This window comes from Lepidochelys olivacea (genome assembly GCF_965140295.1).
Source record: "Lepidochelys olivacea isolate rLepOli2 genome assembly, chromosome: 7".
In the NCBI taxonomy this organism is placed as follows: domain Eukaryota; kingdom Metazoa; phylum Chordata; order Testudines; family Cheloniidae; genus Lepidochelys; species Lepidochelys olivacea.
This window is the reverse complement of record NC_140417.1, coordinates 59,104,360-59,119,631: the sequence shown is the minus strand read 5'-3', so window position 1 is coordinate 59,119,631 and position 15,272 is coordinate 59,104,360. Positions and strand designations below refer to the sequence as shown.

At 46.7% G+C, this 15,272-nt stretch overlaps 1 protein-coding gene across 1 annotated transcript in view; it reads right to left on the bottom strand.

The window, feature by feature from the left end:
* Positions 1–15,272, bottom strand: part of WDFY4 (WDFY family member 4) — a 236,835-nt gene that overhangs the window by 159,721 nt on the left and 61,842 nt on the right. The window contains exons 14-18 of the mRNA XM_084634805.1: positions 6,807–7,021; positions 5,180–5,292; positions 3,559–3,766; positions 3,118–3,194; positions 1,891–2,109 (exon numbers count right to left, since the gene is read on the bottom strand). Of these exons, the coding sequence (XP_084490931.1) occupies positions 1,891–2,109; positions 3,118–3,194; positions 3,559–3,766; positions 5,180–5,292; positions 6,807–7,021 (832 nt within the window). The remainder of the gene's footprint in view (positions 1–1,890; positions 2,110–3,117; positions 3,195–3,558; positions 3,767–5,179; positions 5,293–6,806; positions 7,022–15,272) is intronic.

Below are 15,272 nucleotides of genomic sequence, written 5' to 3'. Positions count from 1 at the left end.
CTGTCCAAAGTAGAGCACTGAAAATCAAGTGCAAAGAATAGAAGTGGAGTAATAAATAGAATCGATATTAATTCTTGGGTGAATTCCAGATCTTTTGGGTGAGTACAAATCTCGTGTGCCTGGCCACTGAGCCAGCCCCAATCTAATCCTGGTAGAGGGGTTGGGAAAGGAGAATGTCAGAATACATATGATTGGTTGTCATCTGGGATATAACAGAGCAGCCTGGGGGCTACTCTAACCCACACTGATGCTGGCACAGATCCACCCTGAGAATCAGGGAGATGTAGCAGCTCCATGTCTTTGCTGTACGAAGCACAAATTCAGCAGGACCGAGAATCTAGACCACCATCTCTGTCCTGCTAGGATCCAGGATTACACTGACTCACACCAGATGATGCGTTTTGGTGTTTGCTTCACGAGCTGCTGACAGTGTTGTACAGCCACAACCCCCAAACACCTGAGGCAGATTGTTTTGTACCACTCTGCACAAGTCTGGCCTGAGGATTTGGCGAAGGGACAGCGAGATGATTCTTTCAGACATGCCTCAAGCTTACTTGGCTGACATTACATATTCCAGCCAGCAGCACTCCCCAAGGGATCACATGCACTCTGGCCCTGGCCCTCTCCCACCCCCTAAAACTGGACTGGGGCTGCACAGCGACCAGACACACCGGCAGCTCCACCACCCCAGGGAATTCTCACTTGGCCAACTAGTGCTGTTGATTGTATGTGGAAGGCACCCAGGGCTAGGTTCAAAAAGCATTTAGGCACCTACATTTTAGGTTCCACTGCAATTCACAAAACTCCCATTGAACTTTGTGCCCATTTCTGCCTCTGGCCTATGTGCTGCTGCCTCCTTCTAGGCTCCTGGGCACCCATCTCCTGCCTAAGCTCCAGAGCGATTCCCAAACAAGGGGAAGACAGGCATTCAGCTGCCTAACCCGTGTGTGGGGTCCAGGCTGGAGGGCATGCTCAGAGATCGCCTCCCAGATCAGGGAGGGGAGGAGGGCCTCCCTTGTAACTTGTATCCACAATGGAACAGCTTCCGTGGGAGAGACTGAAAGACCGCACATCACAGTATCCCATGGCACAGTGATGAGGGCAGATCCCTGTACAAATCCCTTCTCCTCATCGGGGGGGTGGGGGAGGGGACGGGCTTGAATGAGGGGAATCCCACATCCCAGGTGAGTACCCCAACCATGAGGCTAAAAATAATGAGGGAGGTCATCCAGCATCATCCACCACAGCGTGTGACCCCCCCCCAGCTTCCTTTTCAGAGCTCCTGAGATGCCTAACTCCAAAGAAGGTTCCTGCATTGTGGATCACAAGCAGAGCTAGGTGCCGCCCTGCAGCCCAGATGTAGGCACCTATCCCCACAGGCTCAGTGCACAGCCTTTTTGTTGGCCCTTCCCATTGGCTGGCTTAGGCAAGGAGCTGCCTAGTGCACTGGGTTTTGTGAATCACTGTCAAAGGGGGCTGTCTCTCCCCATTTACTGTCTAGGGAGCGGAGGTGCCTCACTCAGGCTTTGCAGGATTTTCTAGGCGCCAGGAAGTTAAGCCTTGCGACACCCAGCATCATAATGCTGAAGTCCCTTTGTGAATACAGGCGTCTGATGCTGCAGTGATGGGTGGCAGTACAGAACCCAGAGATAAATAGATACAGGTAAGAGGGGGAAGGGATCTTTGGTCCCCCACCCTTCCACTCCTTTTCCCTTTCGACCCCAGTGATTAGTGGATAGCTGTTTCTGTTTTCCAATGCTCTTTCCAAGGCAGAGGGCTAGAATTCCTTTTTAAAAGGAAAGTAGAGATTGCCCTTTAAATATCTAGTTCCGCCGAATGACTGAGGCCCTGGCCTTGTGGTGCCCAGCGGCTGACCGTGGAAAGCTTTACCCAGTGGCTGGAACTCCACTTCCTCTGTAGAGATGACCAAGGAGCGGTCTGTGGGGGAGAAGCTGACAGCAAAGCAGACAAACTCCTGCTCCATCCTCGACATGTGCCGCACCACGGTGAGGAAGCGCAGGCGGTGGGCATCACGGGCAGAGCAGAACCTGCTGACCAGGAACCAGGAGGAGACAGTCAGGCCGCCCGAGGGTGGGAACAGTCTAGCACCTGCAGGAAGGAAACGAAATGAATGTGAGGAAACAGGCTCCCCTGCCCCGTCCCTAACAACAGGGTTTTGTTCCTTTCATCTGAGGATCTCAGAGCCCTTTTCAAATATTAATCTAGAGCCCTGTGAGGCACAGAGCAGTCAAATGACTTCTCTGAAGTACCCCAGCATGTAAGTGGAAGCAGTAACTGTGGAATCCAGGAGCTTTAATTCCAAGTCCCCCCACTCCCCCCTACTAGACAGCACTGCCTCTCTTACTATTGTGCCAGACAGGATGTGTGTGGGCCAGGATTAACTGAAGAGAAATGTGGCACCTTAGAGACTAACAAATTTATTAGAGCATAAGCTTTCATGGGATACATGAAAGCTTATGCTCTAAAAAATTTGTTAGTCTCTAAGGTGCCACAAGTACTCCTGTTCTTTTTGCGGCTACAGACTAACATGGCTGCTACTCTGAAACCTGAAGAGAAATGGGGTCACCAGGCCACTGACTAAGGAGAGAGACACTTAGAGGTTTGCCTCCTGTGGGGGGAGTCCAGATCTGGAATTGGAACCGAGCTTCCCCAGAGTTCAGAGAATTCTAGAGGTCAGAGATGGAGGAGACCTAGCAGATCCTCCAGGGGCCAATGCAAGATTCTTACAGACAGGATGTTTCCAAGTGTTTTATCCAGCCTAGTTTTAAATGTTTCAAGTGATGCAGCTTCTGTCCCTTCCTCTGGGGGATTATCCCACAGTCTAATGGATCTCACCTGTTAGAGTGTTTTCCTGGTATCTGCCCTGCCTTAAGCCACCCCTTTACTCCTAACAGTCAGAGCAGATGTTGCAGCGTGGCCTGTTGCAGAGAGAGGCCTGAGCTCTATACCTCAGAGCTGAATCTGAGGCAAGAGTTGGGAGGGTGTTGAAGCAGTGGTCTTGTATGCGGCCATCTCTGGCTACCGCAGGATGCCTGAGAACAGGAGGGCTATGTTCATCTTTCTCAGAAGGCTCCATGTGAACCAGCAGGTACCTACCCATTCCAATCCCTCCTGAGATGGAGTGTTCCACATTGGGGCCCATCACAGTGGAGAGCGTGGGGAGGAACAAACAGCTGCAAAACAAAGAAAGCAGAAATTCAAGCCTGTCTCAGCGAGCTATTAAGGACCTGGCTCTGTGCTCTTTCCGCACGCCAACCTCCCACTGACTACAATCCTGCAGCCTCAGCCCCTCAGTGGGTCCAGGCTGATGATGAGGGTAAGAGCATGGCAGAGATGGAGGGGACCTAGCATATCCTCCAGGGGCCAATGCAGGATCACTAGGAGGGCTGTGGGTAGACTGTATGAGTTGCTAGCAGTGCTGCACGGAGGGGAATTATGGGAGCAGGAGGATCTGCTATGACTCTCTTGTTTGGTCCAAAATAAGAGACTGGAGGCTCTGTAAAGTGATACAAAAAGCAGCATGAATCGCAGCAATACCCGTATCCCTCAGGGGACATGTCGAACTCCACGAAGGACGGTGCCAAGGAAGTGCTGTGTGGCTGGAAGTTCCGCGGCGACGTCATGGAGATGAGACTCATAGATGTCTGGAGAGCCATCGCAGAGCCCCTGGACGCCCGTGGGGAACTGGTGTTCCGCGTGGCTAGCTGAGTAACCACAGGATTGTCTGGTACGGCTGCTCCTGAATCTACGACAATAAAGCCCATCATTAGCAATGCACAGTGCTGTCATTGCTTCCATTCTGTAGCATGCTTCTTTCCAATTCATTGATTGCAGCCACAAAGCATGTATCTGATCAGTCACGGCTTCCCCCTCTATGCTCAATTAGTCCTCAGTGGGCTGCAGAAATCTTTCTGGTGCTGCAGAGGGTGTGGGGGGTGAAATAGGAGTGGAGCTGGGGGAATGATGCATTGTTCAGTCAGTCAGCAATTTTGCAAAATCAGAAAAAACACACATTTTTTCACATTGAACAGAAAATGAAATTTTAAATTTTTTGCAGCAAATCGAAAAAAAGCCAAAACAAGTTTCCTTTCAGATCAGACGAAACGTTTTGTTTGGACAAAACTGAAACTTTTGATTTTGATGTCAACGTTTCTTGAATGTTTTTGAACTTTGAAATAAAATTAAAGGAAATTTTGAAAAGAAACATTGGTTCAAACTGAAAAATCAAAACGTTGCCATGGGGGACGGGCAGGGTGGGGGGAGAAGGAGCCGGCGGTGGTGGTAGGGTTTTTTTTTTGGTTTTATACAAACGGTTTGGTGCACAAATTCACAGAGTATTTCAGTGTCAACAAACCTGCATTGGTCAGCGAAAAAAGTTTCAGACAAAAGCGTCCCCCAGTCGTAGGTGAGGTCTGCGAGAAGAGCTCTGAGAAGCAGCTCTTCTTCCCCAACATAGCTCCTCAGGTAGGAGTGCACTTCCCTGCCCTCTTCCTCCTTGGGGCAGGTGCCTAACCCTGCTGGTTCCTTTCCCCACCTCCATCATTCAATAGCTGAAGGGCTAAACCCAACGGGCAGGTGAGTGCTGAGTTTGTGCCTGTGCAGAACTTGTGGGGCTGGTTCTCCACCACCCTGCCCCTTATGGAGTTACTGGCGCATGTGCAAAACACGTGTATGGGGTGGGAATTCTATCATTATGGTTTTGTACCAGTGAGGAGCACAGGGCGTGTGCTGCCTGAAGTGAATAATGCTCCGTATAGATGCACTCCCTCTAGATCCACAGGAGAAGGCAGGTATGCTCATGCCCCCAGCCCAGTAGGCCATACACCTTTGGGGAGCACTGCTGGATGAGCTAGTGTAAACCACCGGTCAGCATCCCACTCTGTGTGAGGATTTGAGTTTATCACAGCCTCAGGGACAGAGTCTATCATGAGCTCAAGCTATCAAACCTCGGCTTTGAGCTCTGAACACTCTTGGCTCAGCTCCTGCTGTTGATCAACATGCCAGTTTGTCACAGTGGCCCACTCTAGAGACTAATGTTCTCTGGCACGCTAGATCTGCGCTGTGCCTGGCTTCTCAGCAAGTAGGTCTGGCAGCAGCTTTCCTTCCCCAGCATGCGCACCCGGAATACCAACTCCATTCTCCACGCTGCTGCTCTCACCTTCACTGCAAGCTGCTTTACACAAACTAGTCTCTTGATACAATGGAGTCTTAGCCGGGTTTTCGCACGCCCCAGTCATGGCTGGCGGAGGGGTCCCAAGCCAGAGGAACTGCCTGAGAACACAAACACCTTTGTATAGGATATATGGGAGCACTGCCATCAATGCATACACAGCAAAGCCCTGAGGTTACTGCCTTCTAGCTAGTGAGGCCAACTTTACTTTGAAAGGCAGAGTGGGACAAAAAATAGAAATCACACTCTAAAGCTTTTCCCCACACAAAAGAATGGCTTTTTGGCGGAATCAACATTTTCCAAAATTAAAGAAAACATTGTTTGTTTCATCTTCTTTTATCCCTCACTTTCTTAACTTGTTTTTTATTGGGGGGGCGAGGGGGGAATCCACATTTGAAACAAAACAAAAATCTTCATATTCATTGTTTTCATCAAATTTCTTTTTTTCAAAAATTCCTGGAAAAGTTTCAAATGGAATGAAATAAATGGATTTTCTCTTATTTTTTGGTTTAAAAAGAAAGAAAGAAAGAAAGAAAGAAAGAAAGAAAGAAAGAAAGAAAGAAAGAAAGAAAGAAAGAAAGAAAGAAAGAAAGAAAGAAAGAAAGAAAGAAAGAAAGCTGTTTTACCAGCTCTGCAGAAAAGCCTATGTGTACACCGGCCTGGGCATGAGTTTAAATCAGTAACACCACCACACCATATCTGAAATGCAAAGGATAATCAAGAGGCCACTGATTTCATAAGGATCTTGCAAGCCACCTGACACTCTTAAAGGAAGACATTCCTAAAACCAGGTGTCCCCTAAATCCTTAAAAAAAATCAGTTGCCTCTTGATTATCCTCTGCATTTCAGATATGATGTGATGGAGTCGCGGATTTCAACATCCCTAATATTAGCACCACAAGGCTGGTTATATCTTCCCCAATATTTTTCTCTCTCCCAGATCTTTGCTTTGTCTGGTGCTGGCTGCGATTTGCAGACGAAGTTCCACAGTGCCATGAGAAAAGCTGAATTTCCAGCCAAACCAGAAGGAGGAAGCTTTAGAAATCTCACAAGAAAACAATCTACAGCTCAGCTTTGGACAAGATGTTCGGAGAATCTGGACAAATTTGTGGTGCGCATTCAAACCCAGCCTGCACTCCACTCCTTCCAAAGCCCACGCCACACTGGCCTTTGTTAGCTTTATTGGAGACTGTGTGGTCTATTGATGTGAGCAAGAGACTGAGCAATATGACTCCTGGGTCTGTCTTTGACAGTGTGCGCAAATGTGGGAAAATCGATGCATCTCTTTGCACCTCAGTTTCCCCATCTGAAAAACAGGAAAATAATCCTTTCCTCCTAGGTGTACTGCACTTCTTTAATTAATTAACATCTGTCAAGTGCTTTGAGATCCCTGGGTGGAAGGTTCTACAGAAATGCTAAGATTTACTACCCTAGGTCCCAATTCTGCAATTTATTCAAGCATGTCCCTAACTTTCACCCTGTGGGGTGTCCCAGCTGGGTGAAGTGTCTTGCTGAATCACAGTGCTAGTTTGTGTTAGTCTATTTCCTTAAAGGATCCACAGCCTTAGTGCAGAAAGACACTATAAAACCACTTTGCTAAATACAGATCCGGTACCTTAATACATCTGGCTCAATGGATTGTGAGGCCAGCTTCTCAAAAATCCTGATGAGAGGCAGGTGCAATGGGTGGCTGTCATTGTTCAGAGCATGCTGACAGGAGGTTATGATGGTGCTCAGCAAGCCGGATGCGCACATCACCTGACGGCTCTTCTCCGATTTCACCAAGGACTGGACGTGATCGGCCACAGCGCATTGGATTTCCTGGGAAAGCTAAAACAAAGAGAGGGCTGGTGTCAGTGTGCCTGAGACCCTAACTCCACAGACTGGCTCCATGTGGATCCTTGATTTCAATGGGCTCCAGAGAGCTGCAGAGGTCCACCCAAGAGCAGCAGCTTGCAGGATCGGCGTCTACAGCAATGCTGCTTTGATTAAATCCATTAGTGGCTGTGCCATAAAATTCAGCATCAGGAGAGCCCAGCCATCTTCTCCCATCTGACTACTGCTCAGTCATCTGTGGTCAAGATCTCTTGCAGAAACACCATGTTTGTGAAGGGACTAAGGTAGAAGTCAGTCAGTTCCCCTGTATAAGACAGAGATAACACCACTTGCTCTCTCACGATACACAGGGCATGATCCAGCAAAGCATGTAAGCACATGCTTATCTTTAAGCACATGGGCAGTCACACTAATGTGACCTATGTCAGAGTAACAGCCGTGTTAGTCTGTATTCGCAAAAAGAAAAGGAGTACTTGTGGCACCTTAGAGACTAACCAATTTATTTGAGCATAAGCTTTCGTGAGCTACAGCTCACTTCATCGGATGCATACTGTGGAAAGTGTAGAAGATCTTTTTATACACACAAAGCATGAAAAATGGGTGTTTACCACTACAAAAGATTTTCTCTCCCCCCACCCCACTCTCCTGCATTGGCACCCTGGCAGCAGGATTGTCTGGCTATGTAGACTCCCTCCTCAGACCCTACGCAACCAGCACTCCCAGCTACCTTCAAGACACCACTGACTTCCTGAGGAAACTACAATCCATCGGTGATCTTCCTGATAACACCATCCTGGCCCCTATGGATGTAGAAGCCCTCTACGGATGTAGAAGCCCTCTACACCAACATTCCACACAAAGATGGACTACAAGCCGTCAAGAACACTATCCCCGATAATGTCACGGCTAACCTGGTGGCTGAACTTTGTGACTTTGTCCTTACCCATAACTATTTTACATTTGGGGACAATGTATACCTTCAAATCAGTGGCACTGCTATGGGTACCCGCGTGGCCCCACAGTATGCCAACATTTTTATGGCTGACTTAGAACAACGCTTCCTCAGCTCTCGTCCCCTAACGCCCCTACTCTACTTGCGCTATATTGATGACATCTTCATTATCTGGACCCATGGAAAAGAAGCCCTTGAGGAATTCCACCATGATTTCAACAATTTCCATTCCACCATCAACCTCAGCCTGGTCCAGTCCACACAAGAGATCCACTTCCTGGACACTACAGTGCTAATAAACAATGGTCACATAAACACCACCCTATACCGGAAACCTACTGACCGCTATTCCTACCTACATGCTTCCAGCTTTCACCCTGACCACACCACATGATCCATTGTCTACAGCCAAGCTCTATGATACAACCGCATTTGCTCCAACCCCTCAGACAGAGACAAACACCTACAAGATCTCTATCAAGCATTCTTACAACTACAATACCCACCTGTGGAAGTGAAGAAACAGATTGATAGAGCCAGAAGAGTTCCCAGAAGTCATCTACTACAAGACAGGCCTAACAAAGAAAATAACAGAACGCCACTAGCCGTTACCTTCAGCCCCCAACTAAAACCCCTCCAACGCATTATTAAGGATCTACAACCTATCCTGAAGGATGACCCAACACTCTCACAAATCTTGGGAGACAGGCCAGTCCTTGCCTACAGACAGCCCCCCAACCTGAAGCAAATACTCACCAGCAACCACACACCACACAACAGAACCACTAACCCAGGAACCTATCCTTGCAACAAAGCCCGTTCCCAACTGTGCCCACATAGCTATTCAGGGGACACCATCACAGGGCCTAATAACATCAGCCACACTATCAGAGGCTCGTTCACCTGCACATCCACCAACGTGATATATGCCATCATGTGCCAGCAATGCCCCTCTGCCATGTACATTGGTCAAACTGGACAGTCTCTACGTAAAAGAATAAATGGACACAAATCACATGTCAAGAATTATAACATTCATAAACCAGTCGGAGAATACTTCAATCTCTCTGGTCACGCGATTACAGACATGAAAGTTGTGATATTACAACAAAAAAAACTTCAAAACCAGACTCCAGCGAGAGACTGTTGAATTGGAATTCATCTGCAAATTGGATACAATTAACTTAGGCTTGAATAGAGACTGGGAGTGGCTAAGTCATTATGCAAGGTAACCTATTTCCCCTTGTTTTTTCCTACTCCCCCCCACTTCCTCAGACGTTCTTGTTAAACCCTGGATTTGTGCTGGAAATGGCCCACCTTGATTATCATACACACTGTAAGGAGAGTGATCACTTTAGATAACCTATTACCAGCAGGAGAGTGGGGTGGGGGGAGAGAAAACCTTTTGTAGTGGTAAACACCTGTTTTTTCATGCTTTGTGTGTATAAAAAGATCTTCTATACTTTCCACAGTATGCATCCGATGAAGTGAGCTGTAGCTCACGAAAGCTTACGCTCAAATAAATTGGTTAGTCTCTAAGGTGCCACAAGTACTCCTTTTCTTAATGTGACCTACTCAGTGCTTTAGAAACAACCATGAATTAAGGCCTTGATCCAGTAAAAATCTTCAGCACCTGCTTAACTTTAAGCACCGCTTAAGTGCTTTGCTGAATGGAGGCCTTCAGTTGTTCTTAAGCACTTTTTAAAAAACTGAATTTGTGTTGATTTTTAAAGCAGCTTGTAGGCCAGCCAGGATGTAGGAAGGCCCAGAGACCCAAGTGGACTCTGTAGGAGTAACTGTATATAGTATATATCACCATAAATCTTTGTAAGATTGGGGCATTTCTCACAGGAGAAGCATTTGGATGTGTTAAATATTGTTGAGGGAAATAGTTAATACAAACTTTATGTAGTAAAGAATTACAGATGATGACATAGATTCATAGATATTAAGGTCAGAAGGGACCATTATGATCATCTAGTCTGACCTCCTGCACAACGCAGGACACAGAATCTCACCCACCCACTCCTGTGATAAACCTCTCACCTATGTCTGAGCTATTGAAGTCCTCAAATCATGGTTTAAAGACTTCAAGGTGCAGAGAATCCTCCAGCAAGTGACCCGTGCCCCATGCTACAAAGGAAGGCGAAAAACCCCCAGGGCGTCTTCCAATCTGCCCTGGAGGAAAATTCCTTCCCGACCCCAAATATGGCGATCAGCTGAACCCTGAGCATATGCACAAGATTCCGATGACATCAGACATGCAGAAAATGTAGCTGATGTCCACATTCTGGGCTTGATCTTGCAATGTTAATTGGAAATAACTCCACCAGGCTCACTGTGAAGTAGACTGGTATAACACTGGTATAAGTAAGAGGAGATTCACATCTTTGACCATGTAGGCTAGATTCTGAAGTGCTCAGGGCTGGAATTTGACATGTTCAATGCCCACTATCAGGGCCTGAGCTCAGCTCCCATTCAGGCACCCTAAATTAGGGTCAGATTTTCAAAAGTGCTGAGCACCCACCTGGCAGCCCCCACTGCAACATTAATGGCCAGATTTTCAAGACAGCTCCCAGCACCCAACCTGCAGAGCCTTCCGGACAATCTGCCCCCTTATTTTGGTGTCTCAATGGAAATTAAGCTCTTTAGAAATCTAGCTCTAAATCTCAATGATTTATTCTTTTATCTTTACACAAGCAGAAACGTATATTCTCTCACTACACTTATAAGATCCCTTCCGGATCCAATACACATTTCTCTTCTTCTAGCAAGAGGACTGGGTGAGCTGTGGAAATGAATGTCTAGTTTATAACTCTTTTATATTTTTATTGCCGTTTTTTCACTTACTCTTCCACGGGATGAAAACAAATTATTATTTACAATCTGCGTAAAGTTGAAAAAAAGATAAAAAAGATACAGATCTTGGCTAAGTGAAACTATAGGTTTACTCCAAAATAAATCCAATAGAACCATAATGGAGTACAAAAAAATTGATTGTTCTCATTATCACAGCAGCGCTGTCAATATCGAGATTGCCTTGTTTTGAATAAAATGTGCTGTTTTCAGGAATATTAGTTCCAGTAAAATGTTTTTTTAGTGAAAACGTTAATGGTGGCAGGAAACCAGTCTACATTTCCCCATATACATGGATTGATTTTCCTAACACATATTACTTGCACCATGAGTCAGGGAACTGGAGGTTCAATTAGAACACAGCAGGGCTCACAGCTCTGCATCAGATTAAAGTCTGAGGGCAAAATGTCATCTAGTAATTTGCCCGACATTCTTAAGTAGTCCCAGCTTCCTCCTTCTAACAATTCATCGCTTCAAAACTTGGTAGTTGAATTTCTCTCCCTTCCAAATGATGTCGGTTTGTTAGGGGACAGACAAATGCCTCAAAAGGTTCAAAGTGTGGATTCATTTTGACAGGATACGGTCCCCTTGGGCTTAAAAATGAGATAGGCATAGACCCACAAAAAACAAATAAATCTTGCACTCCCCTAGCACCTCTCATTCAAGGAACTCAAAGCCCTTTGCACACATTCATTGAGTAACTTCCCAACACACCCTTGAGGGAGGTACTATTTGATGCTATATCTCATTGATGCACTTATAGAGGGATTTTCAAAAGCAGCTATGGTGCCTAACTGCCCTGGAAATTATTGAGAGTTAAGCACCCGGCACCTTTGACAATCCCATTTGTAGGAGCCTAACACACTGACTTTCAATGAGACATAGGCTCCTAACTCACTTACGTGCTTTTGAAAATATTACCCAGAGCGAGTAAGTCACACCAAGCCAGGACTGCCAGAATTGGGACAAGAACCCAGAACTTGAGTCCCCTGTTGCAGCCATGAGACACAGTCCCTCTCTAGCACAACAGCTTACTAATTAGGAGCTTACCCATTGGTATTAATGAGTAAGAACTGCTTGAGTGAATGCTTGCAGAACTGGGCTCTGTCATGCCACAGTGCAACTGAAGCCATACGTTATGGCTTGCAGCATCCATGTGTGGTGAGAAGGGGGAGCAGGAAGTAGGCACTATGAATTGTATATACTTCGCTTCCATATAGATACAAAGATGGCTTGTCTGACTTCTTTGAATGAACCATTTCTACCTTGCTTTTTCACCCATGTGCTCCTGGGGCTCTTTCCTGTTCCAGAGGGTCCTGCACCCAGCACAGTTCCTGAGAAGTTCTGGAGTGAGCTTTTAAAGAAATGGCATGGCTTGCACCACAGCTTCAGAGTCTAGATCAGCACTGAGATAAGGGCTGCTGGGACTGCCTTGCAGCCATTCCACCTTGTACTGAATCTCACACTCTAAGCGGGAGTCAGGGCTAGGATGAAAGGTGTCTCTTTGGGCTGCAGTAATTCCTGTTGGGGAATCAGTCGATGATGTCCCTCCCAGCCCCAGAATCAGCATCGAACCATCCTGGTGCTAAGAATGCTAGCAGTGCTGCCTTTTGGAAGAGATGTACAACTGGGGACTTAACCATTAGTAATCAAGGCAATCAAGACCTCTTGGAAAGTTAAGGGCAGAGGTATTAACTCTGGGGTCCTGCCCAAAGTCTAACTCATTGAATTACATTCTGCTTCCCTAACATCCTCCTGCAGACTCGGCTGAATACTGTCTTCTCCACACTGTGTTCTAAATTCTTGTGTAGTGCTGTGCCATCAGACCTCTGAGTCTGGCCTGATAGGTGGATGTAGTGGTCCTGATATACAGTCAGTAAAACCTGGTAGGATCTTTCTGGATGAAAGGCGCAGCAAAAAGAGAACATTTCTGCATAGTTTGCTAGGGTTTCTTGGAAGATTCCATAGTTGGAGCCTGATTTTTAAGCAAATGTACATTTCTGAGAGTTTGGGTGATACCAGAGAGTTTGGATGGTTTTTATGGAGAGAGTGTGACGAGCACATTACACTGCACCAGGGTCAGAGCAGCACAGTGAGATGATGTGCAGACAGCCTGCAGGTTTTTTGTTCTGTTACAGTTGGGACAGCATCTACACAGAGAATCTCATGTTAAGTCAATCCTGCAGCCCTCCAGATGCTATGACATCTTTGCATGGACATCTCTCAAAGCCGGACAAGTCAGCTGGATCAGCTCCCCTCCTTCAAGGGTAAAGCCTTTGGCAGGGGAGGGAGGGTGCTCGAGAGGAAGATTTGGCTCCCAGCTCCCCAAAACAGGCTGCAGGACCTGCCCCCACACCCTGCCGATCTCCCCAGCCCATGCATCTGTCCAGCTCTGTGCCCCAGGCACATCTCTCTGCAGGCCCTGGCAGTGCAGCTCCAAAGGAGGAATTGAACCCTGACCTCAGATGCCTTGGGGACCCCTTAAAGAGTGTATTACCATAAGCTAAGGAATGCTATGGCATTAACAGAGAAGATGATGTGCCTCCACCCAGACCATTTCACCACTCCCACCCCCTCGGCACACACACAGATTCCAGGCCCAGAGAAGAGTTTCGAAGGACTCCAAAGAAATTGTGCTATCACAGCAGCTGATCTCCTTTTCCACATGGGAGGGGAGATATCTACCCCTTAGCACTCCCACCCCACTAACTGTGTCTGGCAATCCGAGACAATTCAACAGCTTAATAAGAACAGTAAGATACCCCTGATTCAGAGCAGCCAGGTAGGTCCTTCTCTGTCCCTCAGCTACTCCATTATTAATGCTGCCTAAACCCATCTTCTACATGCAGGACACCTGGCTGTTGGTTTCTCTCATCTGCAATTGACTTTTTAAAATTAATGTATAAACATAGAATTAAAGGGAGCCCAGCAAGTCCAAATGAGAATGGCAGCAAGGAAGGATACAGCCTCTACATACATCCCCAGGAAGAAGAGATCAATGCTAGAGGGGGAGGGTAACCTTGTGGTTAGCTCTGGATAGGGAAGATCTGGATTCAGTTCTTGGCTCTGCTTAGGCAAGTCACTCTAGATCAGCGGTGTCCAATACGTTCGCCACTAGCCACATGTGGCTAATAGGCTATTGAATTGTGGCTAATGCATGTGGCTTTTTTATAATGTAGCTAATAAGAAAAATTCAAAACCACAAGCGTGGCTAGCATCGAATTTCTATTGGACACTGCTGCCTAGATGATCTGGGGTGTCCCTTATGGCCTTGAACTCTGTGACTTAGGGCTAGATCCTTCATTTGCTTTGCATCTTGGGTAGTCATTTACATAGGTGCTGGAACTACAGATCCTGGGGGGGGGCTGCCACACCTCCTGTGGTTTCCATCATATAGAGGGTTTCAGTGGCTCTCAGCACCCCCACTACACACATTGTTCCAGCACCCCTGGTCACTTGCACCAGTGTAAAATGCTACCCCATGAGAACAGAGATTATAATAGAATATAGATGCTATAATGGGGGGTGTGGAATCCCCGTCACTGAAGGTTATTAAGAACAGGCTGGACAAACACCTGGCAGGAACAGTCTAGGTTTACTTGGTCCTGGCTCAGCGCAGGGGGCTGTACAAGATGACCTCTCCCAGTCCCTTCCAGCCCTCCATTATATGGTTCTATGATAATGACACTTTAAATCACACCTTCTTCTTTTTAAAAAGGCAGTATAGTGGAGAAAGTACTGGAGTAGGAGCTAGGAGAGCTGAGTTCTAGTCTTTGCTCTGTCATTACTGTGCAGGTCACTTCCCAACTTTGGGCTTCTGCGTCCCCCACTTCCCTTTGTCTTGTCTATTGAGATAGTCTCTGACCCTAGAGGGTTCACAATCTATTACTATGTGCCTGTGTATAGGCTATAGCAGAATAGGCCCCGATCTTGGTTGTGGTCCTCGAGGTGCTACTGTAATATAAATAATAATAGTAAATGCTTATGGGGTGAGAAGTGTCAAATAGCAAAACATAACTCATGAAACATGAAAGTGGCTAATTATGACATTGCCACAACGTTATAAGCAGCAATTCACTACTTGGAAAGTGCAATTGTGCAGTTTTTGTGAAGTGCCCTGCTATGAAAGTTAGCAACAAGTGCAAACCATTTAGTTTCGGTTAAATCAAGGACTACCTCCAAAGGCAAAGTAGTGAGAAAAGGCCTAAAAGCAGCACCACTGGGTAAGATGCAAGTAGGTATTAAAACAACCACTGTCTGTCTCTCTGGATCTCAGTATGCTTGGAGTGAGGGAGTCAGCACAATCTTTTGAGAATGCACAGCCTTCTTCCCCTATCCATACAACCGAGTCACACACAAGCTCCCAAATACAACCTGATCACGAGAGAGACCTGCTAAAGGTAATTGCAGCACAAAATGGAAAACTGGGCCAAACTC